This window comes from Phyllobates terribilis, unplaced genomic scaffold (assembly GCF_046119375.1).
Source record: "Phyllobates terribilis strain yellow unplaced genomic scaffold, ASM4611937v1 Scaffold_14__1_contigs__length_39327217, whole genome shotgun sequence".
NCBI lineage: Eukaryota > Metazoa > Chordata > Amphibia > Anura > Dendrobatidae > Phyllobates > Phyllobates terribilis.
The window spans coordinates 32010834-32037865 of record NW_027362774.1 but is presented as its reverse complement, the minus strand read 5'-3'; the positions used below and the strand labels follow the sequence as shown (position 1 = coordinate 32037865).

The window sequence follows — 27032 nt, the reverse complement described above, 5'->3', positions numbered from 1 at the left end:
CGGTGATTAATGCTGTATACTGTATATACGGCAGCGCCAGGGTACATACTGCGGGAGGCCATATACAGCAGTAGCGGGGTATATACACCGGGAGGCCGTATACAGGGTAATCTATCGGATGAGGGAACCTGAAGGGAAGGACAAATACAAGTGGAGAAAGTGTATAGAAGTGGAGAAAGTGTATAGAAGTTGACCTCAGCACTTGTATCCCACATTAACAATACAGTAATGTAGTAATACACCGAAGCCGCAGCCAGAAAAGTCCAAGCTAAGAAATATGGAGTCGGCCCGATCGATCGCTAACAACGTAAAAAGAAAAAAATCTAAACGCCAGAATTACGGTTTTCAGTCATTGGAACACTGCAAAAAACTCCAAAAAGAAGTGATAAAGACGTCGTATCTACCGCAAAAAAACAAGTCCTCACACCGCCCCAAGCCGCATCAAGTCCTCACACCGCCCCAAGCCGCATCAAGTCCTCACACCGCCCCAAGCCGCATCAAGTCCTCACACCGCCCCAAGCCGCATCAAGTCCTCACACCGCCCCAAGCCGCATCAAGTCCTCACACCGCCCCAAGCCGCAACAAGTCCTCACACCGCCCCAAGCCGCATCAAGTCCTCACACCGCCCCAAGCCGCATCAAGTCCTCACACCGACCCAAGCCGCATCAAGTCCTCACACCGCCCCAAGCCGCATCAAGTCCTCACACCGCCCCAAGCCGCATCAAGTCCTCACACCGCCCCAAGCCGCATCAAGTCCTCACACCGCCCCAAGCCGCATCAAGTCCTCACACCGCCCCAAGCCGCAACAAGTCCTCACACCGCCCCAAGCCGCATCAAGTCCTCACACCGCCCCAAGACGCATCAAGTCCTCACACCGACCCAAGACGCAACAAGTCCTCACACCGCCACCGACCCAAGACGCAACAAGTCCTCACACCGCCACCGACCCAAGACGCAACAAGTCCTCACACCGCCACCGACCCAAGACGCAACAAGTCCTCACACCGCCACCGACCCAAGACGCAACAAGTCCTCACACCGCCACCGACCCAAGACGTATCAAGTCCTCACACCGACCGAAGATGCAGCAAGTCCTCACACCGCCACCGACCGAAAATGTAACAAGTCTCGGAAAATGGCGACACAAGCGTTGGGGTTTTTATTACAAATGTTCACATTTTTCCACTACTTTAAAAAAACAACAACAGAGTTTTGCTTTCGACATCGCGGAGCCTCGGTCATGAAATTAAATATAAAATCTATTGCAGATCACATGATAAAATGGACGGCGTCATCCAAAAGTACAAAGAAAAGTCCTCACACCAGGATGTCGACTGGAAAATAAGCGTTATGGCTGTTGGAAGGAAAAGATTAAAATGGAAACTAGGCATGATGGGAAGGGGTTAAACTCCACACTGATCAGCGTCTACATGAAGATGCAGCGACCCTGAATACGGTATCAGAGGAGACAAATGCAGTGGGATGAATTGCTGACCTTTGACCTATGACCTGCGCACTGCTAAAGCAATGTGCAATGGAGATGTTGAATAATATTGGGGGGCTGGAAAGTCAGTATTCGTGGCTTGTGCTGGCGATGTGGCTGCCATCAAGGAAGCTGGCGTTGACTGGGGCACAGTACCCAGCGGTGGGAGCAGGGTGGTTTCGGCAGTAAAACCCCTAACGTTTTGCATGTGTCTGCGAAAAATGAAGGCACAAACCAGAGAGGTAAGAAACAAGCAGAAAACTTTATAGGGGGCTTCACCAGCGTTCATTATAGAGGCAGAGAGGAACCGGCGCGCACCCCGGCCTCCGGTCAGCAGAGGGGACCCGGCGCGCGTCCCGGCCTCCGGTCAGCAGAGGGGACCCGGCGCGCGTCCCGGCCTCCGGTCAGCAGAGGGGACCCGGCGCGCGTCCCGGCCTCCGGTCAGCAGAGGGGACCCGGCGCGCGTCCCGGCCTCCGGTCAGCAGAGGGGACCCGGCGCGCGTCCCGGCCTCCGGTCAGCAGAGGGGAATGGACGTCACCTTATTACCGCACTTACAGTAAATGGTGTCTGCATAGAAACGGGTCAGAACATCAGAGTCTTCAAAGTCATCTACAACCCTCTGAAATGAAAAGAGGAGGTTGTAAGCGCCTGTGCATGTGTCATGTGTGAGAGGTTGTCAGCCCCCTGTAGCGTCACAGACAGGAAAGGTCGCACTCTCTGTCCCAGAAAAACATATTTTATTGCAAAAAATCTTAAAGCCTGGATGCAGGAGGATACAGGTGCCTGGCGGCCGTTTCGCACCCAGTTGTGCTTCACCGGTTTTCGGTCGTCATGCACCTGTATTCTCCTGCATCCATGTTTTAAGATTTTTTGCAATAACATATGTTTTTCTGGGACAGAGCACGCCGCCTTTCCTACCTTTTGAGGCTTCATGAAATCTTGCATGTGGCGAAGCTCCGGGAGTTCCCGAATAACCACAGGGTGTGTGCCGTTAACCCGTCTGGTGTACTCGCCTGTAGATCCAGCAGACACGCTCCCTGTAAGGCTTTGGCCACGTCCCCGACGCTCCAGGCCAGACTGACATGGAAGGAGGGATTCTGTGATAAAGATGAAAGTGTCAGCGAGCAGCCGCCACCACCGGCCCACGTCAGCCGCCACGCTTTGCTCTGGGCACAGCATTTACAAGGCCCAACTCACGCCCTGCCATGATCTGCCGCCTGGTCCACAGCTCCGTGACTAGAAAATCACAAGGTGGGAATCCACCACCAGGCACCTTCTCTCACCTGGTAAAAAGTCTCCAGATGAAACTCCTGTAAAGACTTGTCCACTTCTGACACGGCCTCCAGGAGCTGCTGATGTCCACGGGCGACCTCCAGCCCCAAGAACGTCCTAAATAAAGATCCGCAGGGAGTCACCGAGGAGTGCGGGCCGCCAGAGAGCCCGAGATGCCACGAGCCAGCCTCGCCTGACGCGCCACAGCGCAGCCTCGCCTGACGCGCCACAGCGCAGCCTCGCCTGACGCGCCACAGCGCAGCCTCGCCTGACGCGCCACAGCGCAGCCTCGCCTGACGCGCCACAGCGCAGCCTCGCCTGACGCGCCACAGCGCAGCCTCACCTGCTTTTCTCTTTGTTCACATAGACCTTTAGCGTGTCAGCAACACACAGGAACCTGCAAAAGTAATAAGAATGATTTTATTTTTATAGCGCAGACAAATTCCGCAGCGTTGTACAAATCAGAGGGGACATGATCAGGCAATAAAAGCCATCACAGAGTAACACACAGTTCTACAATTACAGGAGGAGCGAGGGTCCGGCCACCAGTATAATGACTAGTGGGGGGGTCACACGGCGTAAGCAGTCACTACACGGGTTCTGTGCACGATGGTGGCCGTCTGACATCACTCATGTGGTTCATCACTGGTTTCAGCAGAAAAGATCATAGAACAATTCCTGACTAGCTGCAGGCGAGTAATGGCAACCAACAGAGTCAGCAGTCAGGACATGCAGCTGCCAACTGTAATGGACTTAATAAAAGGGGGGTGTACTAATTAATAGCAGTGCGGAGTTCATTAGTGAGGTCATTCATTCTGTGTAGACACAATTGTTAAATTATGGCCCTTATATAAAGAAGGAGGCAGCAAATGTTGGACCTGCTGGATTTAGCCCTCGCTCAGTCAGTAAAATGGGTCGTTCCAGACATTGTACCGAAGGAGAAAGAGCTTAGATCAAGAAGATGATTATAGAGGGAAAAACCTATAAAGAAGAGCAGAAAATGCTTGGCTGCTCAGCTAAAAAGATTTCCAAAGCTTTAAAATGGCAAATAGGACCCGAAAGACGTGGTAGGAAAAGAAATGCTACCATCCGCATAGATCATAGAGTCACAAGACTGGCAAAGAAGCCTCCAGGGAGATCAGAGAAGGTCTTCAGTTACCTGTGAGTCCTGCAGCCATCAGAAGACGCCGACGTAAAGCCAAGCTATCTGCAAGAAACCCTGGAAAAGTCTCACTGCGGAGAGAAAGACATGAAAAGGTCACAGACTGCCAAAGAACACCCGGACCTAGAGAGAAGTGCGGAAAGTTCTATGGACAGATGAGAGCAAGATTGTTCTTACTGAGTGTAAAGGCCGAGGACGACCCATAAACACCGAACAGGACACTGTGAAGACTGTAAAACATGGAGGTGCGAGCAGAATGGTCGGGGGATGTCCTCATACTATGGAGTTGGGTCCATTTATCTCATACCAGGCACCATGGACCAGTGTGAATATATCACAATACTGGAAGACGTCATGTTTTATATGGAAGATGAAATGGACGACAACCCCCAGCAAACGGGCAACGTCCTGGCTCCAGACCAACCAGACTGATGTTATGAAGAGGCCGCCCGATCCCCCGGACCTCAGACCGATCCCCCGGACCTCAGACCGATCCCCCGGACCTCAGACCGATGGAGAATTTGTGGAGACCTGTGTGATGTCGTCCGGTCAGCGTGGGCCGAATATCTGTCTGCAGGGGTCCGATGTTAGGAGACCCCATGCCACACAAGAATCACTGCAATACACTAGAGCACCGTCTGGAGGGAAGTATGGAAGGAAATCCTTATCTGCTTCTGTACCATGAAAAAACACTTCCAACCAATCTAAGACCACCAAAACCATCCACCAAAGGTCAAAGTAAGGTGCAAGAAAAAGCCCGAGGTCAGTGTGTGACCAAACGGGGGGGGGGTTATATTTTCACCAAGTTCAGCGATCCACAGTAAATACAGCGGGGAGAATAAGTATTTGATACACTGCTGATTTTGCAGTTTTCCCACCTACAGAGAATGGAGAGATCTGTAATTTTTATCGGCGGTCTCTTCACCTGTGAGACAGAATCTAACAATAAATCCAGAAAATCCCATTGTAGGATTGTTACATAAAATGCAAATTAATTATTTGATACAATAGAAAAACAGAACTTAATATTTGTTACAGAAACCTTTGTTACAGTTACAGAGGTCGGACGTTTCCTGTAGATCTTGACCCGGTTCGCACACACTGCAGCAGGGATTTTGGCCCCCTCCTCCATACAGATCTTCACCAGGTTTGCACACACTGCAGCAGGGATTTTGGCCCCCTCCTCCATACAGATCTTCTCCAGATCCTTCAGGTTTCGGGGCTGTTGCTGGGCAATATTGAGTTTCAGCTTCCTCCAAAGATTTTCTATTGGGTTCAGGTCTGGAGACTGGCTCGGCCACTCCAGGACCTTGAGATGCTTCTTACGGAGCCGCTCCTTAGTTGCCCTTGTTGTGTGTTTTGGGTCATTGTCATGCTGGAAGACCCAGCCACAACCCATTTTCAATGCTCTTACTGAGGGAAGGAGGTTGTTGGCCAAAATCTTGCGATACATGACCCCATCCATTTTCCCTTCAATACGGTGCAGTTGTCCTGTCCCCTTTGCAGAAAAGCACCCTCCAAAGTATGATGTTTCCCCCACCATGCTTCACGGTTGGGACGATGTTCTTGGGGTTGTACTCATCATTCTTCCTCCAAACACAGCGAGTGGAGTTGATGCCAAAAAGTTCTATTTTGGTCTCATCTGACCACATGACCTTCTCCCATGCCTCCTCTGGATCATCCAAATGGTCATTGGCGAACTCCAAAAGGGGCCTGGACATGTGCTGGTGTGAGTAGGGGGGACCTTGCGTGTCCTGCAGGATTATAATCCATGACGTAGTGTGTTACTAACAGTAATGTGTGAGACTGTGGTCCCAGCTCTCTTTAGGTCATTGACCAGGACCTCCCCTGTAGTTCGGGGCTGATTCCTGACCTTTCTCAGAATCATTATTACCCCAAAAGGCGAGATTTTGCATGGAGCCCCGGACCAAGAAAGATTGACAGTCATCTGATGCTTCTTCCATTTTCTAATAATTGCGCCAACAGTTGTTGTCTTCTCACCAAGCTGCTGCCTATTGTGCTGTAGCCCATCCCAGCCTTGTGCAGGTCTACAATTTTGTCCCTGGTGTCCTTAGACAGCTGTTTTATCTTGGCCATGGTGGAGAGGTTGGAGTGTGATTGATTGTGTGGACAGGTGTCTTTTATACAGGTAACAACTTTAAACATGTACAATTAATGCAGGTAATGAGTGCAGCGTAGGAGGCTTCTTAAAGAAAAACTAACAGGTCTGTGAGAGCCAGAATGAGAAGGAGAAGGGTGGCGCTGAACCGTCGAGAGGACGGGTAGGTGGGTAGACAGATAAGGAGATGTAATGTGGCGCTGAACCGTCGAGAGGATGGGTAGGTGGGTAGACAGATAAGGAGATGTAATGTGGCGCTGAACCGTCGAGAGGACGGGTAGGTGGGTAGACAGATAAGGAGATGTAATGTGGCGCTGAACCGTCGAGAGGATGGGTAGGTGGGTAGACAGATAAGGAGATGTAATGTGGCGCTGAACCGTCGAGAGGATGGGTAGGTGGGTAGACAGATAAGGAGATGTAATGTGGCGCTGAACCGACGAGAGGACGGGTAGGTGGGTAGACAGATAAGGAGATGTAATGTGGCGCTGAACCGTCGAGAGGATGGGTAGGTGGGTAGACAGATAAGGAGATGTAATGTGGCGCTGAACCATGGAGGGCACAGGTAGGGTGGTAGACAGATGAGGAGGAGATGTAGGGCGGTGCTGAACCGTGGAATGCTTTGTGGGTGAGAGTGATACGTTTATATTGTCCTCTGTAGCGGATGGGTAACCAGTGGAATGACTGGCACAGGGTGGAGGCATCGGTGTAGGGGTTGGGACAGAAATATGATCCTGGCTGCTACATTCAGGTTAGATTGGAGAGGCGGAAGCTTAATAAGAGGGAGACAATCAGTGGAGGCTGCAGGAGGCCGGGGAGGATGGATCAGAGGAACAATTAGTTTTTGGAAGATGGAAGAATTAAGGGGTCACATTAGGACAATGCTTGTGTTACATCCATAGCTGTCAGCACAGATCCTTCACTGCGAGGACACGGAGATGGGGTCACCCCTCGCAATATGTAGACAATCTGCCAGAATAGGACACACTCCCAACATAATATGGCTGATAACAGGGAGTAATCTGTAGTCACCCATGCTATAGTTGCCTCCCCAGTAATGGCTGATAACAGGGAGTAATGGTTCGGGGCTCCCATCACTGACCGTCGGGTGGAGCAGAGCTTGTCCCGCAGGGTCTGGACGAGTGGCTGGATCCAGTGGTGGCGCAGGACGACGGTATGTGATAGGCTGACGTGCAGTTCCTCCATCGTGCTCAGGGTGACGCCGTGTCTCCGGGCCACAGCCTTCAGCTCGTCCAGCATCTCCCAGAATTCTTCACGAGGGTGAACTGAAAGACACAGAGAAAGTAAAGATGGCGTCGGCCCCCGCTGCGCTGCTCACTGGGGTCCGGCCGCCCTGACACTCACACGCCACATACACATAAGACGCCCAATTTCCTCGCTCGTGACGAAAGCTCCGCACCCGTCCGCCATGTTCTGCGACATCATCGCGGCGCTCGGAGTCCGGCTCTGTCACCATGTTCAGTATCGACTCCGGGACGGGGAGCGGACATGGCGGCCTGCGGGAGAGAAGACGGGTCAGTGTGCAGGACAGGGGGTGAGGCACCGGCAGGATGCGGCCACAGAGCAGCACTCACCACCCCCCTCAGGACCGCCTCCGCTCCCAGAGCAGCACTCAGGACCCCTCCCGCTCCCAGAGCAGCACTCACCACCCCCCTCAGGACCGCCTCTGCTCCCAGAGAAGCACTCACCACCCCCCTCAGGACCGCCTCCGCTCCCAGAGAAGCACTCAGGACCCCCCCCCCACCGGTCCCAGAGCAGCACTCACCACCCCCCTCAGGACCGCCTCCGCTCCCAGAGAAGCACTCAGGACCCCTCCCGCTCCCAGAGCAGCACTCACCACCCCCCTCAGGACCGCCTCTGCTCCCAGAGAAGCACTCAGGACCCCCCCCCCACCGGTCCCAGAGCAGCACTCACCACCCCCCTCAGGACCGCCTCTGCTCCCAGAGCAGCACTCACCACACCCCTCAGGACCGCCTCCGCTCCCAGAGAAGCACTCAGGACCCCTCCCGCTCCCAGAGCAGCACTCACCACCCCCCTCAGGACCGCCTCCGCTCCCAGAGAAGCACTCAGGACCCCCCCCCCACCGGTCCCAGAGCAGCACTCACCACCCCCCTCAGGACCGCCTCTGCTCCCACAGCAGCACTCACCACCCCCCTCAGGACCGCCTCCGCTCCCAGAGAAGCACTCAGGACCCCCCCCCACCGGTCCCAGAGCAGCACTCACCACCCCCCTCAGGACCGCCTCTGCTCCCAGAGCAGCACTCACCACCCCCCTCAGGACCGCCTCCGCTCCCAGAGAAGCACTCAGGACCCCCCCCCCCACCGGTCCCAGAGCAGCACTCACCACCCCCCCCTCAGGACCGCCTACACTCCCAGAGCAGCACTCAGGACCCCTCCCGCTCCCAGAGCAGCACTCACCACCCCCCTCAGGACCGCCTCCGCTCCCAGAGAAGCACTCAGGACCCCTCCCCACCGGTCCCAGAGCAGCACTCACCACCCCCCCCTCAGGACCGCCTACGCTCCCAGAGCAGCACTCAGGACCCCTCCCGCTCCCAGAGCAGCACTCACCACCCCCCTCAGGACCGCCTCTGCTCCCAGAGCAGCACTCACCACCCCCCTCAGGACCGCCTCCGCTCCCAGAGAAGCACTCAGGACCCCCCCCCACCGGTGCCAGAGCAGCACTCACCACCCCCCTCAGGACCGCCTCCGCTCCCAGAGAAGCACTCAGGACCCCTCCCGCTCCCAGAGCAGCACTCACCACCCCCCTCAGGACCGCCTCTGCTCCCAGAGCAGCACTCAGGACCTCCCCCCGGCTCCCAGAGCAGCACTCACCACCCCCCTCAGGACCGCCTCCGCTCCCAGAGCAGCACTCACCACCCCCCTCAGGACCGCCTCCGCTCCCAGAGCAGCACTCACCACCCCCCTCAGGACCGCCTCCGCTCCCAGAGCAGCACTCACCACCCCCCTCAGGACCGCCTCCGCTCCCAGAGCAGCACTCACCACCCCCCTCAGGACCGCCTCCGCTCCCAGAGCAGCACTCACCACCCCCCTCAGGACCGCCTCCGCTCCCAGAGCAGCACTCACCACCCCCCTCAGGACCGCCTCTGCTCCCAGAGCAGCACTCACCACCCCCCTCAGGACCGCCTCCGCTCCCAGAGCAGCATTCACCCCCCCCCTCAGGACCGCCTCTGCTCCCAGAGCAGCACTCACCACCCCCCCCCCCACCGGTCCCAGAGCAGCACTCACCACCCCCCTCAGGACCGCCTCCGCTCCCAGAGCAGCACTCACCACCCCCCTCAGGACCGCCTCCGCTCCCAGAGCAGCACTCACCACCCCCCTCAGGACCGCCTCCGCTCCCAGAGCAGCACTCACCACCCCCCTCAGGACCGCCTCCGCTCCCAGAGCAGCACTCACCACCCCCCTCAGGACCGCCTCCGCTCCCAGAGCAGCACTCACCACCCCCCTCAGGACCGCCTCCGCTCCCAGAGCAGCACTCACCACCCCCCTCAGGACCGCCTCTGCTCCCAGAGCAGCACTCACCACCCCCCTCAGGACCGCCTCCGCTCCCAGAGCAGCATTCACCCCCCCCCCTCAGGACCGCCTCTGCTCCCAGAGCAGCACTCACCACCCCCCCCCCCACCGGTCCCAGAGCAGCACTCACCACCCCCCTCAGGACCGCCTCCGGTCCCAGAGCAGCACTCACCACCCCCCTCAGGACCGCCTCCGCTCCCAGAGCAGCACTCACCACCCCCCTCAGGACCGCCTCCGCTCCCAGAGCAGCACTCACCACCCCCCTCAGGACCGCCTCCGCTCCCAGAGCAGCACTCACCACCCCCCTCAGGACCGCCTCCGCTCCCAGAGCAGCATTCACCCCCCCCCTCAGGACCGCCTCTGCTCCCAGAGCAGCACTCACCCCCCCCCCCCCCCCCACCGGTCCCAGAGCAGCACTCACCACCCCCCTCAGGACCGCCTCCGCTCCCAGAGCAGCACTCACCACCCCCCTCAGGACCGCCTCCGCTCCCAGAGCAGCACTCACCACCCCCCTCAGGACCGCCTCCGCTCCCAGAGCAGCACTCACCACCCCCCTCAGGACCGCCTCCGCTCCCAGAGCAGCACTCACCACCCCCCTCAGGACCGCCTCCGCTCCCAGAGCAGCACTCACCACCCCCCTCAGGACCGCCTCCGCTCCCAGAGCAGCATTCACCCCCCCCCTCAGGACCGCCTCTGCTCCCAGAGCAGCACTCACCACCCCCCCCCCCCACCGGTCCCAGAGCAGCACTCACCACCCCCCTCAGGACCGCCTCCGCTCCCAGAGAAGCACTCAGGACCACCCCCCACCGGTCCCAGAGCAGCACTCACCACCCCCCCTCAGGACCGCCTACACTCCCAGAGCAGCACTTAGGACCGCCTCCGCTCCCAGAGCAGCACTCACCACCCCCCTCAGGACCGCCTCCGCTCCCAGAGCAGCACTCACCACCCCCCTCAGGACCGCCTCCGCTCCCAGAGCAGCACTCACCACCCCCCTCAGGACCGCCTCCGCTCCCAGAGCAGCACTCACCACCCCCCTCAGGACCGCCTCCGCTCCCAGAGCAGCACTCACCACCCCCCTCAGGACCGCCTCCGCTCCCAGAGCAGCACTCACCACCCCCCTCAGGACCGCCTCCGCTCCCAGAGCAGCACTCCCCCCCAATAACTGCCTCCACTCCCAGAGCAGCACTCCCCCCCAATAACTGCCTCCACTCCCAGAGCAGCACTCCCCCCCAATAACTGCCTCCACTCCCAGAGCAGCACTCCCCCCCAATAACTGCCTCCACTCCCAGAGCAGCACTCCCCCCCAATAACTGCCTCCACTCCCAGAGCAGCACTCCCCCCCAATAACCGCCTCCACTCCCAGAGCAGCACTCCCCCCCAATAACCGCCTCCACTCCCAGAGCAGCACTCCCCTCCAATAACCGCCTCCACTCCCAGAGCAGCACTCCCCCCCAATAACCGCCTCCACTCCCAGAGCAGCACTCCCCTCCAATAACAGCCTCCACTCCCAGAGCAGCACTCCCCTCCAATAACAGCCTCCACTCCCAGAGCAGCACTCCCCTCCAATAACAGCCTCCACTCCCAGAGCAGCACTCCCCTCCAATAACCGCCTCCACTCCCAGAGCAGCACTCCCCTCCAATAACAGCCTCCACTCCCAGAGCAGCACTCCCCCCCCAATAACAGCCTCCACTCCCAGAGCAGCACTCCCCCCCAATAACCGCCTCCACTCCCAGAGCAGCACTCCCCCCCAATAACCGCCTCCACTCCCAGAGCAGCACTCCCCCCCAATAACCGCCTCCACTCCCAGAGCAGCACTCCCCTCCAATAACAGCCTCCACTCCCAGAGCAGCACTCCCCTCCAATAACAGCCTCCACTCCCAGAGCAGCACTCCCCTCCAATAACAGCCTCCACTCCCAGAGCAGCACTCCCCTCCAATAACAGCCTCCACTCCCAGAGCAGCACTCCCCCCCAATAACAGCCTCCACTCCCAGAGCAGCACTCCCCCCCCAAATAACCGCCTCCACTCCCAGAGCAGCACTCCCCTCCAATAACCGCCTCCACTCCCAGAGCAGCACTCCCCCCCAATAACCGCCTCCACTCCCAGAGCAGCACTCCCCCCCAATAACTGCCTCCACTCCCAGAGCAGCACTCCCCCCCAATAACTGCCTCCACTCCCAGAGCAGCACTCCCCCCCAATAACAGCCTCCACTCCCAGAGCAGCACTCCCCCCCAATAACTGCCTCCACTCCCAGAGCAGCACTCCCCCCCAATAACCGCCTCCACTCCCAGAGCAGCACTCCCCCCCAATAACTGCCTCCACTCCCAGAGCAGCACTCGCCCCCAATAACAGCCTCCACTCCCAGAGCAGCACTCCCCCCAATAACTGCCTCCACTCCCAGAGCAGCACTCCCCCCCAATAACTGCCTCCACTCCCAGAGCAGCACTCCCCTCCAATAACCGCCTCCACTCCCAGAACCGTCTATGACGTAACGTACACACAATAATGACAAGTCCATTCTATGACGTATCATGAGTTAATAACAGCAGTGACGTCACGCACCCGCTCCCCTCCGCCGCTTCTCCTTCATCCTCAGAACTGCTGTATCCGACCAGCGCCAGCCTGACCCCGCCCCGGAAGCCGCGCACAGGCGAAAGACGTCCTCCGGAAACTGCCAGATGCCCATGGTTCCGCTCCGCTGTACTAATGTGTCCCCTGCCCTCCAGTCACTGTGTGCAGCCGGTATATCAGCCCCCCTGCGTCATCCAATACAACCACCCCCACTGTGCACCCCGATATATATATCACCCCCTGTGCACCCCGATATATATATCACCCCCTGTGCACCCCGATATATATCACCCCCTGTGCACCTCATAAATATCACCCCCTGTGCACCCGGATATATCACCCCCTGTGCACCCCGATATATCACCCCCTGTGCACCTCATAAATATCACCCCCTGTGCACCCGGATATATCACCCCCTGTGCACCCTGATATATATCACCCCCTGTGCACCCCAATATATATATCACCCCCTGTGCACCCTGATATATATATCACCCCCTGTGCACCCTGATATATATATCACCCCCTGTGCACCCTGATATATATATCACCCCCTGTGCACCTCATAAATATCACCCCCTGTGCACCCTGATATATATATCACCCCCTGTGCACCCTGATATATATATCACCCCCTGTGCACCTCATAAATATCACCCCCTGTGCACCCTGATATATATATCACCCCCTGTGCACCCCGATATATATCACCCCCTGTGCACCCCAATATATATATCACCCCCTGTGCACCCCGATATATATCACCCCCTGTGCACCCTGATATATATATCACCTCACTGTACACCCCGATATATATATATATCACCTCACTGTACACCCCGATATATATATATATATCACCTCACTGTATACCCCGATATATATATATCACCTCACTGTACACCCCGATATATATATATATCACCTCACTGTACACCCCGATATATATATATATATCACCTCACTGTATACCCCGATATATATATATCACCTCACTGTACACCCCGATATATATATATCACCTCACTGTACACCCCGATATATATATATATATATCACCTCACTGCACACCCCGATATATATATATCACCTCACTGTACACCCCGATATATATATATCACCTCACTGTACACCCCGATATATATATATATATATATCACCTCACTGTATACCCCGATATATATATATCACCTCACTGTACACCCCGATATATATATATCACCTCACTGTACACCTCGATGTATATATATCACCTCACTGTACACCCTGATATATATATATCACCTCACTGTACACTCCGATATATATATATATCACCTCACTGTACACCCCGATATATATATATATATATATATATATATATCACCTCACTGTACACTCCGATATATATATATATCACCTCACTGTACACCCCGATATATATATATATATATATATATCTCACCTCACTGTACACCCCTATATATATATATATATATATATCACCTCACTGTACATCCCGATATATATATATCACCTCACTGCACACCCCGATATATATATATATCACCTCACTGTACACCCCGATATATATATATATATATCACCTCACTGTACACCCCGATATATATATATATATCACCTCACTGTACACCCCGATATATATATATCACCTCACTGTACACCCCGATATATATATATATATCACCTCACTGTATACCCCGATATATATATATATCACCTCACTGTACACCCCGATATATATATATCACCTCACTGTACACCTCGATATATATATATATATCACCTCACTGTACACCCCGATATATATATATCACCTCACTGTACACCCCGATATATATATATATATATATATCACCTCACTGTACACCCGGATATATATATATATATATATATATCACATCACTGTACACCCCGATATATATATATATATATCACCTCACTGTACACCCCGATATATATATATCACCTCACTGTACACCCCGATATATATATCACCTCACTGTACACCCCTATATATATATATATATATATATATATATATATATATATATCACCTCACTGTACATCCCGATATATATATATATATCACCTCACTGTACACCCCGATATATATATATATATCACCTCACTGTACACCCCGATATATATATATATATATCACCTCACTGTACACCCCGATATATATATATATATCACCTCACTGTACACCCCGATATATATATATATATCACTTCACTGTACACCCCGATGTATATATATATATCACCTCACTGTACACCCCGATATATATATATCACCTCACTGTACACCTCGATATATATATATATCACCTCACTGCACACCCCGATATATATATATATATCACCTCACTGTACACCCCGATATATATATATATATCACCTCACTGTACACCCCGATATATATATATATATCACCTCACTGTACACCCCGATATATATATATATATATCACCTCACTGTACACCCCGATATATATATATATATCACCTCACTGTACACCCCGATATATATATATATATCACTTCACTGTACACCCCGATGTATATATATATATCACCTCACTGTACACCCCGATATATATATATCACCTCACTGTACACCTCGATATATATATATATCACCTCACTGTACACCCCGATATATATATATATATCACCTCACTGTACACCCCTATATATATATATATCCCCGGTGTATACTGTGTTGGTGTATATATATATATATATCCCCGGTGTATACTGTGTCGGTGTATACAGTGCCTACAAGTAGTATTCAACCCCCTGCAGATTTAGCTGGTTTGATAAGATGCAAATAAGTTAGAGCCTTCAAACTGCAAACGAGAGTAGGTTTTATGAACAGAAGCATAAATCTTACAAACCAAAAAGTTATGTTGCTCAGTTGAATTTTATTAAATTTTAAACATAAAAGTGTGGGTCAATTATTATTCAACCCCTATGTTTAATATTTTGTGGAATAACCCTTGTTTGCAATTACAGCTAATAATCGTCTTTTATAAGACCTGATCAGGCCGGCACAGGTCTGTGGAGTTATCTTGGCCCACTCCTCCATGCAGATCTTCTCCAAGTTATCTAGGTTCTTTGGGTGTCTCATGTGGACTTTATTCTTGAGCTCCTTCCACAAGTTTTCAATTGGGTTAAGGTCAGGAGACTGACTAGGCCACTCCAACACCTTGACTTTTTCCCTCTTGAACCAGGCCTTGGTTTTCTTGGCTGTGTGCTTTGGGTCGTTGTCTTGTTGGAAGATGAAATTACGACCCATCTTAAGATCCTTGATGGAGGAGCGGAGGTTCTTGGCCAAAATCTCCAGGTAGGCCGTGCTATCCATCTTCCCATGGATGCGGACCAGATGGCCAGGCCCCTTGGCAGAGAAACAGCCCCACAGCATGATGCTGCCACCACCATGCTTGACTGTAAGGATGGTATTCTTGGGGTCGTATGCAGTGCCATCCAGTCTCCAAACGTCACGTGTGTGGTTGGCACCAAAGATCTCGATCTTGGTCTCATCAGACCATAGAACCTTGAACCAGTCTGTCTGAGAGTCCTCCAAGTGATCATGAGCAAACTGTAGACGAGCCTTGACATGACGCTTTGAAAGTAAAGGTACCTTACGGGCTCGTCTGGAACGGAGACCATTGCGGTGGAGTACGTTACTTATGGTATTGACTGAAACCAATGTCCCCACTGCCATGAGATCTTCCCGGAGCTCCTTCCTTGTTGTCCTTGGGTTAGCCTTGACTCTTCGGACAAGCCTGGCCTCGGCACGGGAGGACACTTTCAAAGGCTGTCCTGGCCGTGGAAGGCTAACAGTAGTTCCATAAGCCTTCCACTTACGGATGATGCTCCCAACAGTGGAGACAGGTAGGCCTAACTCCTTGGAAAGGGTTTTGTACCCCTTGCCAGCCTTGTGACCCTCCACGATCTTGTCTCTGATGGCCTTGGAATGCTCCTTTGTCTTTCCCATGTTGACCATGTCTGAGTGCTGTTCACAAGTTTGGGGAGGGTCTTAAATAGTCAGAAAAGGCTGGCAAAAGAGATCTTTAATCCACACATGTGAAGCTCATTATTCTTGGTGCCTGAACTACTTCTTAATACTTTAGGGCAGGGTTCCCCAACTCCAGTCCTCAAGGCCCACCAACAGGTCATGTTTTCAGGATTTCCTTAGTATTGCACAGGTACATCACTTTCCTTAGTATTGCACAGATACATCACTTGCACAGGCAATAATTCCATCACCTGTGCAATACTAAGGAAATCCTGAAAACATGACCTGTTGGTGGGCCTTGAGGACTGGAGTTGGGGAACCCTGCTTTAGGGGGACCAAACAGAATTCTTGTGGTTTGAGGGGTTGAATAATAAATGACACTCTGAATTACCTTTTAACGTTTTAAAAAAAAAAAACAACAACAACAACGAAAAAATTTGCTGCAGTGCATTTCCCCCGCATGTGTCAACCAGCTAAATCTGCAGGGGGTTGAATACTACTTGTAGGCACTGTATATATATATATATATATATATATATATATATATATATATATATATATATCACCTCACTGTACATCCCGATATATATATATATATATATATATCACCTCACTGTACACCTCGATGTATATATATCACCTCACTGTACACTCCGATATATATATATCACCTCACTGTACACCTCGATGTATATATATCACCTCACTGTACACTCCGATATATATATATCACCTCACTGTACACCCCGATATATATATATCACCTCACTGTACACTCCGATATATATAAATCACCTCACTGTACACCCCGATATATATATATCACCTCACTGTACATCCCGATATATATATATCACCTCACTATACACCCCGATATATATATATCACCTCACTATACACCCCGATATATATATATATCACCTCACTATACACCCCGATATATATATATATCACCTCACTGTACACCCCGATATATATATATATATAACCTCACTGTACACTTCGATATATATATATCACCTCACTGTACACCCCGATATATATATATATATATCACCTCACTGTACACTCCGATATATATATATCACCTCACTGTACATCCCGATATATATATATATATATATATATATATATATATCACCTCACTGTACACCTCGATGTATATATATCACCTCACTGTACATCCCGATATATATATATCACCTCACTGTACACCCCGATATATATATATCACCTCACTGTACATCCCGATATATATATATCACCTCACTGTACACCCCGATATATATATATCACCTCACTGTACATCCCGATATATATATATCACCTCACTGTACATCCCGATATATATATATATCACCTCACTGTACACCCCGATATATATATATCACCTCACTGTACACCCCGATATATATATATCACCTCACTGTACACCCCGATATATATATATATATATATCACCTCACTGTACACCCCGATATATATATCACCTCACTGTACATCCCGATATATATATCACCCTCTGTACACCCCGATATATATATATATATATCACCTCACTGTACACCTCGATATATATATATATATATATATATATATATCACCTCACTGTACACCCCGATATATATATATCACCTCACTGTACACCCCGATATATATATCACCTCACTGTATACCCCGATATATATATCACCCTCTGTACACCCCGATATATATATATATATATCACCTCACTATACACCCCGATATATATATATATATATATATATATATATATCACCTCACTGTACACTCCGATATATATATATATCACCTCACTGTACACCCCAATATATATATATATCACCTCCCTGTACATCCCGATATATATATATATATATATATCACCTCACTGTACACCCCGATGTATATATATCACCTCACTGTACACTCCGATATATATATATCACCTCACTGTACACCCCGATATATATATATCACCTCACTGTACACCCCGATATATATATATATATATCACCTTACTGTACACCCCGATATATATATATATATCACCTCACTGTACACCCCGATATATATATATATCACCTCACTGCACACCCCGATATATATATATATCACCTCACTGTACACTCCGATATATATATATCACCTCACTGTACACCCCGATATATATATATATATCACCTCACTATACACCCCGAAATATATATATATCACCTCACTATACACCCCGAAATATATATATATCACCTCACTGTACACCCCGATATATATATATATATCACCTCACTGTACACCCCGAAATATATATATATCACCTCACTATACACCCCGAAATATATATATATCACCTCACTGTACACCCCGATATATATATATATCACCTCACTGTACACCCCGATATATATATATATCACCTCACTGTACACCCCGATATATATATATATATATCACCTCACTGTATACCCCGATATATATATATCACCTCACTGTACACCCCGATATATATATATCACCTCACTGTACACCCCTATATATATATATATATATCACCTCACTGTATACCCCAATATATATATCACCCTCTGTACACCCCGATATATATATATATATATATCACCTCACTGTACACCCCGATATATATATATCACCTCACTGTACACCCCGATATATATATATATCACCTCACTGTACACCCCGATATATATATATATATCACCTCACTGTATACCCCGATATATATATATCACCTCACTGTACACCCCGATATATATATATCACCTCACTGTACACCCCGATATATATATCACCTCACTGTATACCCCGATATATATATCACCCTCTGTACACCCCGATATATATATATATATATCACCTCACTATACACCCCGATATATATATATATATATATATATATATATATATCACCTCACTGTACACTCCGATATATATATATATCACCTCACTGTACACCCCAATATATATATATATCACCTCACTGTACACCCCGATGTATATATATCACCTCACTGTACACTCCGATATATATATATCACCTCACTGTACACCCCGATATATATATATCACCTCACTGTACACCCCGATATATATATATATATATATATCACCTTACTGTACACCCCGATATATATATATATATCACCTCACTGTACACCCCGATATATATATATATCACCTCACTGCACACCCCGATATATATATATATCACCTCACTGTACACTCCGATATATATATATCACCTCACTGTACACCCCGATATATATATATATCACCTCACTATACACCCCGAAATATATATATATCACCTCACTGTACACCCCGATATATATATATATCACCTCACTGTACACCCCGATATATATATATATCACCTCACTGTACACCCCGATATATATATATATATATATATCACCTCAATGTATACCCCGATATATATATATCACCTCACTGTACACCCCGATATATATATATCACCTCACTGTACACCCCTATATATATATATATATATATCACCTCACTGTATACCCCAATATATATATCACCCTCTGTACACCCCGATATATATATATATATATATCACCTCACTGTACACCCCGATATATATATATCACCTCACTGTACACCCCGATATATATATATATCACCTCACTGTACACCCCGATATATATATATATATCACCTCACTGTATACCCCGATATATATATATCACCTCACTGTACACCCCGATATATATATATCACCTCACTGTACACCCCGATATATATATATCACCTCACTGTACACCCCGATATATATATATATATATATCACCTCACTGTACACCCGGATATATATATATATATATATATATCACATCACTGTACACCCCGATATATATATATATATATATATATCACCTCACTGTACACCCCGATATATATATATCACCTCACTGTACACCCCGATATATATATATCACCTCACTGTACACCCCGATATATATATATATATATATATATCACCTCACTGTACACCCCGATATATATCACCTCACTGTACACCCCGATATATATATATCACCTCACTGTACACTCCGATATATATATATCACCTCACTGTACATCCCGATATATATATATCACCTCACTGTACATGCCGATATATATATATCACCTCACTGTACACCCCGATATATATATATATCACCCTCTGTACACCCCGATATATATATATCACCTCACTGTACACCCCGATATATATATATATATATATATCACCTCACTGTACACCCCGATATATATATATCACCTCACTGTACACCCCAATATATATATATATCACCTCACTGTACACCCCGATATATATATCACCTCACTGTATACTCCGATATATATATCACCTCACTGTACACCCCGATATATATATCACCTCACTGTACACCCCGATATATATATATATATATATATATATATATATCACCTCACTGCACACCCCGATATATATATATCACCTCACTGTACACCCTGATATATATATATATATATATCACCTCACTGTACATCCCGATATATATATATATCACCTCACTGCACACCCCGATATATATATATATATATCACCTCACTGTACACCCCGATATATATATATATATATATATATATATATATATCACCTCACTGTACACCCCTATATATATATATATATCACCTCACTGTACATCCCGATATATATATATATCACCTCACTGTACACCCCGATATATATATATATCACCTCACTGTACACCCCGATATATATATATATATCACCTCACTGTATACCCCGATATATATATATATATATCACCTCACTATACACCCCGATATATATATATCACCTCACTGTACACCCCGATGTATATATATCACCTCACTGTACACTCCGATATATATATATCACCTCACTGTACACCCCGATATATATATATCACCTCACTGTACACCCCGATATATATATATATATCACCTCACTGTACACCCCGATATATATATATATATCACCTCACTGCATACCCCGATATATATATATATCACCTCACTGTACACTCCGATATATATATATATCACCTCACTATACACCCCGATATATATATATATATATCACCTCACTGTACACCCCGATATATATATATCACCTCACTGTACACCCCGATATATATATATCACCTCACTGTACACCCCGATATATATATATATCACCTCACTGTACACCCCGATATATATATATATCACCTCACTGTACACTCCGATATATATATATCACCTCACTGTACATCCCGATATATATATATATATATCACCTCACTGTACACCCCGATATATATATATCACCTCACTGTACACCCCGATATATATATATATATCACCTCACTGTATACCCCGATATATATATATATATATCACCTCACTATACACCCCGATATATATATATCACCTCACTGTACACCCCGATGTATATATATCACCTCACTGTACACTCCGATATATATATATCACCTCACTGTACACCCCGATATATATATATCACCTCACTGTACACCCCGATATATATATATATATCACCTCACTGTACACCCCGATATATATATATATCACCTCACTGCATACCCCGATATATATATATATCACCTCACTGTACACTCCGATATATATATATATCACCTCACTATACACCCCGATATATATATATATATATCACCTCACTGTACACCCCGATATATATATATCACCTCACTGTACACCCCGATATATATATATCACCTCACTGTACACCCCGATATATATATATATCACCTCACTGTACACCCCGATATATATATATATCACCTCACTGTACACTCCGATATATATATATCACCTCACTGTACATCCCGATATATATATATATATATCACCTCACTGTACACCCCGATATATATATATCACCTCACTGTACACCCCGATATATATATATATATCACCCTCTGTACACCCCGATATATATATATATCACCTCACTGTACACCCCGATATATATATATATATATATCACCTCACTGTACACCCCGATATATATATATCACCTCACTGCACACCCCAATATATATATATATCACCTCACTGTACACCCTGATATATATATCACCTCACTGTATACTCCGATATATATATCACCCTCTGTACACCCCGATATATATATATCACCTCACTGTACACCCCGATATATATATATCACCTCACTGTACACCCCGATATATATATATCACCTCACTGTACACCCTGATATATATATATATATCACCTCACTGCACACCCCGATATATATATATCACCTCACTGTACACCCCGATATATATATATATCACCTCACTGTACACCCTGATATATATATATATATCACCTCACTGCACACCCCGATATATATATATCACCTCACTGTACACCCTGATATATATATATATATATATATATATCACCTCACTGTACACCCCTATATATATATATATATATATATCACCTCACTGTACATCCCGATATATATATATATCACCTCACTGCACACCCCGATATATATATATATATATATATCACCTCACTGTACACCCCTATATATATATATATATATATATATCACCTCACTGTACACCCCTATATATATATATATATATATATATATATATATATATCACCTCACTGTACACCCCGATATATATATATATCACCTCACTGTACACCCCGATATATATATATCACCTCACTGTACACCCCGATATATATATATATATCACCTCACTGTACACTCCGATATATATATATCACCTCACTGTACACCCCAATATATATATATATCACCTCACTGTACACCCCGATATATATATATCACCTCACTGTACACCCCGATATATATATATATATCACCTCACTGTACACCCCAATATATATATATATATATATATATATCACCTCACTGTACACCCCAATATATATATATATATATATATATATATATATATATATATATCACCTCACTGTACACCCCTATATATATATATATATCACCTCACTGTATACCCCGATATATATATATATATCACCTCACCCGGTTCTGCCTCTGTCGCTGGCTCTCGGTCTCCGGTGTCCGGTAGAGGGCGGTCCTCCTGGCTCCTCCCATGACTTTCTGGTACCGGAGCCACATCCGCCCGGATCCGCCGCCTCCTCCCTCGTTCTTCTGCCCCGGTCCCGGCGGTGATCAGGTAACGAGCGGCGGCTCCTAGATCAGGAAAGTCCCCGGCGTCCGGCCTAGTCCTAGAGTATATATATATATATATACAGTGCATAATGATCCCCTGCTGTCATATATATATATACTGTGCATAATAATCCCCTACTGTCATATATATATATATATATATATATATATATATATACTGTGCATAATAATCCCCTACTGTCATATATATATATATATACTGTGCATAATAATCCCCTACTGTCATATATATATATATATACTGTGCATAATAATCCCCTACTGTCATATATATATATATATACTGTGCATAATAATCCCCTACTGTCATATATATATATATATACTGTGCATAATAATCCCCTACTGTCATATATATATATATATACTGTGCATAATAATCCCCTACTGTCATATATATATATATATATACTGTGCATAATGATCCCCTGCTGTCATATATATATATACTGTGCATAATAATCCCCTACTGTCATATATATATATATATATATATATATATATATATATATACTGTGCATAATAATCCCCTACTGTCATATATATATATATATATATACTGTGCATAATGATCCCCTGCTGTCATATATATATATACTGTGCATAATAATCCCCTACTGTCATATATATATATATATATATATATACTGTGCATAATAATCCCCTACTGTCATATATATATATATATATATATATTGTGCATAATAATCCCCTACTGTCATATATATATATATATATATATATATATATATATATATATATATAATGTGCATAATAATCCCCTACTGTCATATATAAATATATATATATTTATATATATATATATATATATATATATATATATACTGTGCATAATAATCCCCTACTGTCATATATATATATATATACTGTGCATAATAATCCCCTACTGTCATATATATATATATATATATATATATATATATACTGTGCATAATAATCCCCTACTGTCATATATATATATATATACTGTGCATAATAATCCCCTACTGTCATATATATATATATATATATATATATATATATATATATATATATACTGTGCATAATAATCCCCTACTGTCATATATATATATATATACTGTGCATAATAATCCCCTACTGTCATATATATATATACTGTGCATAATAATCCCCTTCTGTCATATATATATATATATATATATACTGTGCATAATAATCCCCTACTGTCATATATATATATATATATATATATACTGTGCATAATAATCCCCTACTGTCATATATATATATATATATATATATATATATATATATATATATAATGTGCATAATAATCCCCTACTGTCATATATATATATATATATATATATATATATATATATATATACTGTGCATAATAATCCCCTACTGTCATATATATATATATATATATATATATATATACTGTGCATAATAATCCCCTACTGTCATATATATATATATATACTGTGCATAATAATCCCCTACTGTCATATATATATACTGTGCATAATAATCCCCTACTGTCATATATATATATATATATATATATATATATATATATATACTGTGCATAATAATCCCCTATTGTCATATATATATATATACTGTGCATAATAATCCCCTACTGTCATATATATATATACTGTGCATAATAATCCCCTTCTGTCATATATATATATATATATATATATATATATATATATATATATATACTGTGCATAATAATCCCCTACTGTCATATATATATATACTGTGCATAATAATCCCCTACTGTCATATATATATATACTGTGCATAATAATCCCCTACTGTCATATATATATATATATATACTGTGCATATAATCCCCTACTGTCATATATATATATTGCTCTGTGTGTAATAATCCCCTACTGTCATATATATATATATATACTGTGCATATAATCCCCTGCTGTCATATATATATATATATATATATATATACTGTGCATATCCCCTACTGTCATATATATATATTGCTCTGTGTGTAATAATCCCCTACTGTCATATATATATATACTGTGCATATAATCCCCTGCTGTCATATATATATATATATATATATATATATATATATATATACTGTGCATATAATCCCCTACTGTCATATATATACTGTGCATATAATCCCCTGCTGTCATATATATATATATATATATATATATATATATATATATATACTGTGCATATAATCCCCTACTGTCATATATATATATTGCTCTGTGTGTAATAATCCCCTACTGTCATATATATATATTTATACTGTGCATATAATCCCCTACTGTCATTGTGATGACACAGCATTTAATCTTAAAGGGGTTGTCCGTTACTTTTTTTAAGTTGCCCAATGTATTCAGCATGTGGCATAAGTATCTCTGTAAATACCTTGTGTTGCAGATAATGCCTGTGGGTGGCGCTATCGCTGGCCGCTCACAGGCATCACGTGACCCCTGGCTGCAGCCGGCGCTGACATCCGCTGACGTCACGACAAGTTGCGGCTGCAGCCGGGGGTCCCTCTTCCGCGTTCCACCGGAGGCTGCTGGGTTGTGGGCGGGGTTATTCCCCTGCGTCACACCCGGCATCCACCGCGCGCTCTGCCTCTCCCCGTTTATTGGGAAAGCTTGCGGTGGATGCTATGTGTGATGCGCGGGGTAACGCCTCCCACAACCCTGTAGCCACCACATGGACCCCAGCGCTGAGTCACGCCTCACTTGTCGTGACGTCAGCCGCGTGGTCACATGATGCCTGTGAGCGGCCAGTGATAGCGCCACTCACAGGCAGTATCTGAATCACAAGGTGTTTACAGAGATACTTATGCCCACATGCTGAATACATTGGGCAACTTAAAAAAAGTACCGGACAACTTCTTGAATTATTCTGACGTCTATGCTCAGTAGGTCAGGAGACATTGTCATATTGTCTGAATGTTGACATTGAAGTTGATGTTTATTGTTACTTATTTTCTGTTATCTCTGGAGGACAGGGACGCAGGGTCATTGAACAACAATGTTTGCTAATATGCTGATTACAAATTGTACCTGGCCAGCTAGTTTGTTGACCTGCAAAATAGAGCAGGACAAACTACAGGCAGATTGATTAAATATTCAAACAATGCGAGTTTCTCTCATCCCACCTCCCCTCTGACTTGTGGATGTTGACTTGAAAGGACAGTTGTGATTGTGAACTATATAAGGAGTTTATGCCTCTGTATCAAGGATCTTTTACAAAACCACATCCAGAAACACTCTATGTGGCAGAGCTACAGGACACCATGGCTCCATCAAGAGGGACACAGATTTGGATTCTACAGGATGCCAGTCTAAGGGACCACAAGCCTGGATGGAGGATTACAGATCTGCTCCATTGAGTATCACAGAACCCATGGATACATTTGAGGAAACCAGGTTGGGAACCTCCAGCTGCCTGGTCCCATGGAGATGTTTGGTTTAGCCAGGTTGGGATCCTCCGGTCACCTGGAACCCATGGATACTCTCAGAGAAGCCAGGTTGGGATCCTCCGGTCACTTGGCTTCATAGATA

General features: G+C 46.0%; 2 protein-coding genes across 8 annotated transcripts in view; one reads left to right on the top strand and one right to left on the bottom strand.

Annotated features, from left to right (window-relative positions):
* Nucleotides 1–1726: 1726 nt before the first annotated feature.
* Nucleotides 1727–23377, bottom strand: USB1 (U6 snRNA biogenesis phosphodiesterase 1). 7 transcript variants are annotated; one of them, XM_073659864.1, is made up of 7 exons: nt 23299–23377; nt 7411–7551; nt 7137–7320; nt 3100–3153; nt 2768–2873; nt 2498–2581; nt 1727–2103 (listed from the first exon to the last, which is right to left on the bottom strand). In XM_073659864.1, the coding sequence occupies exons 2-7, from the start codon at nt 7478–7480 to the stop codon at nt 1999–2001; spliced, it is 603 nt and encodes a 200-aa protein (XP_073515965.1). In that variant the 5' UTR covers nt 7481–7551; nt 23299–23377; the 3' UTR covers nt 1727–1998. The 7 variants fall into 7 exon arrangements, with proteins under 7 accessions (XP_073515965.1, XP_073515962.1, XP_073515961.1 ...); XM_073659861.1 differs by having other exon boundaries at nt 7400–7551; nt 23299–23371; XM_073659860.1 differs by lacking the exon at nt 23299–23377 and adding an exon at nt 12148–12290 and having other exon boundaries at nt 7400–7551.
* The window catches only part of ZNF319 (zinc finger protein 319), a 21270-nt gene continuing 17561 nt past the window's right edge, over nt 23324–27032 (top strand). Inside the window, exon 1 of the mRNA XM_073659859.1 lies at nt 23324–23452. The gene's annotated coding sequence lies outside the window, so the exon portion shown is untranslated. The remainder of the gene's footprint in view (nt 23453–27032) is intronic.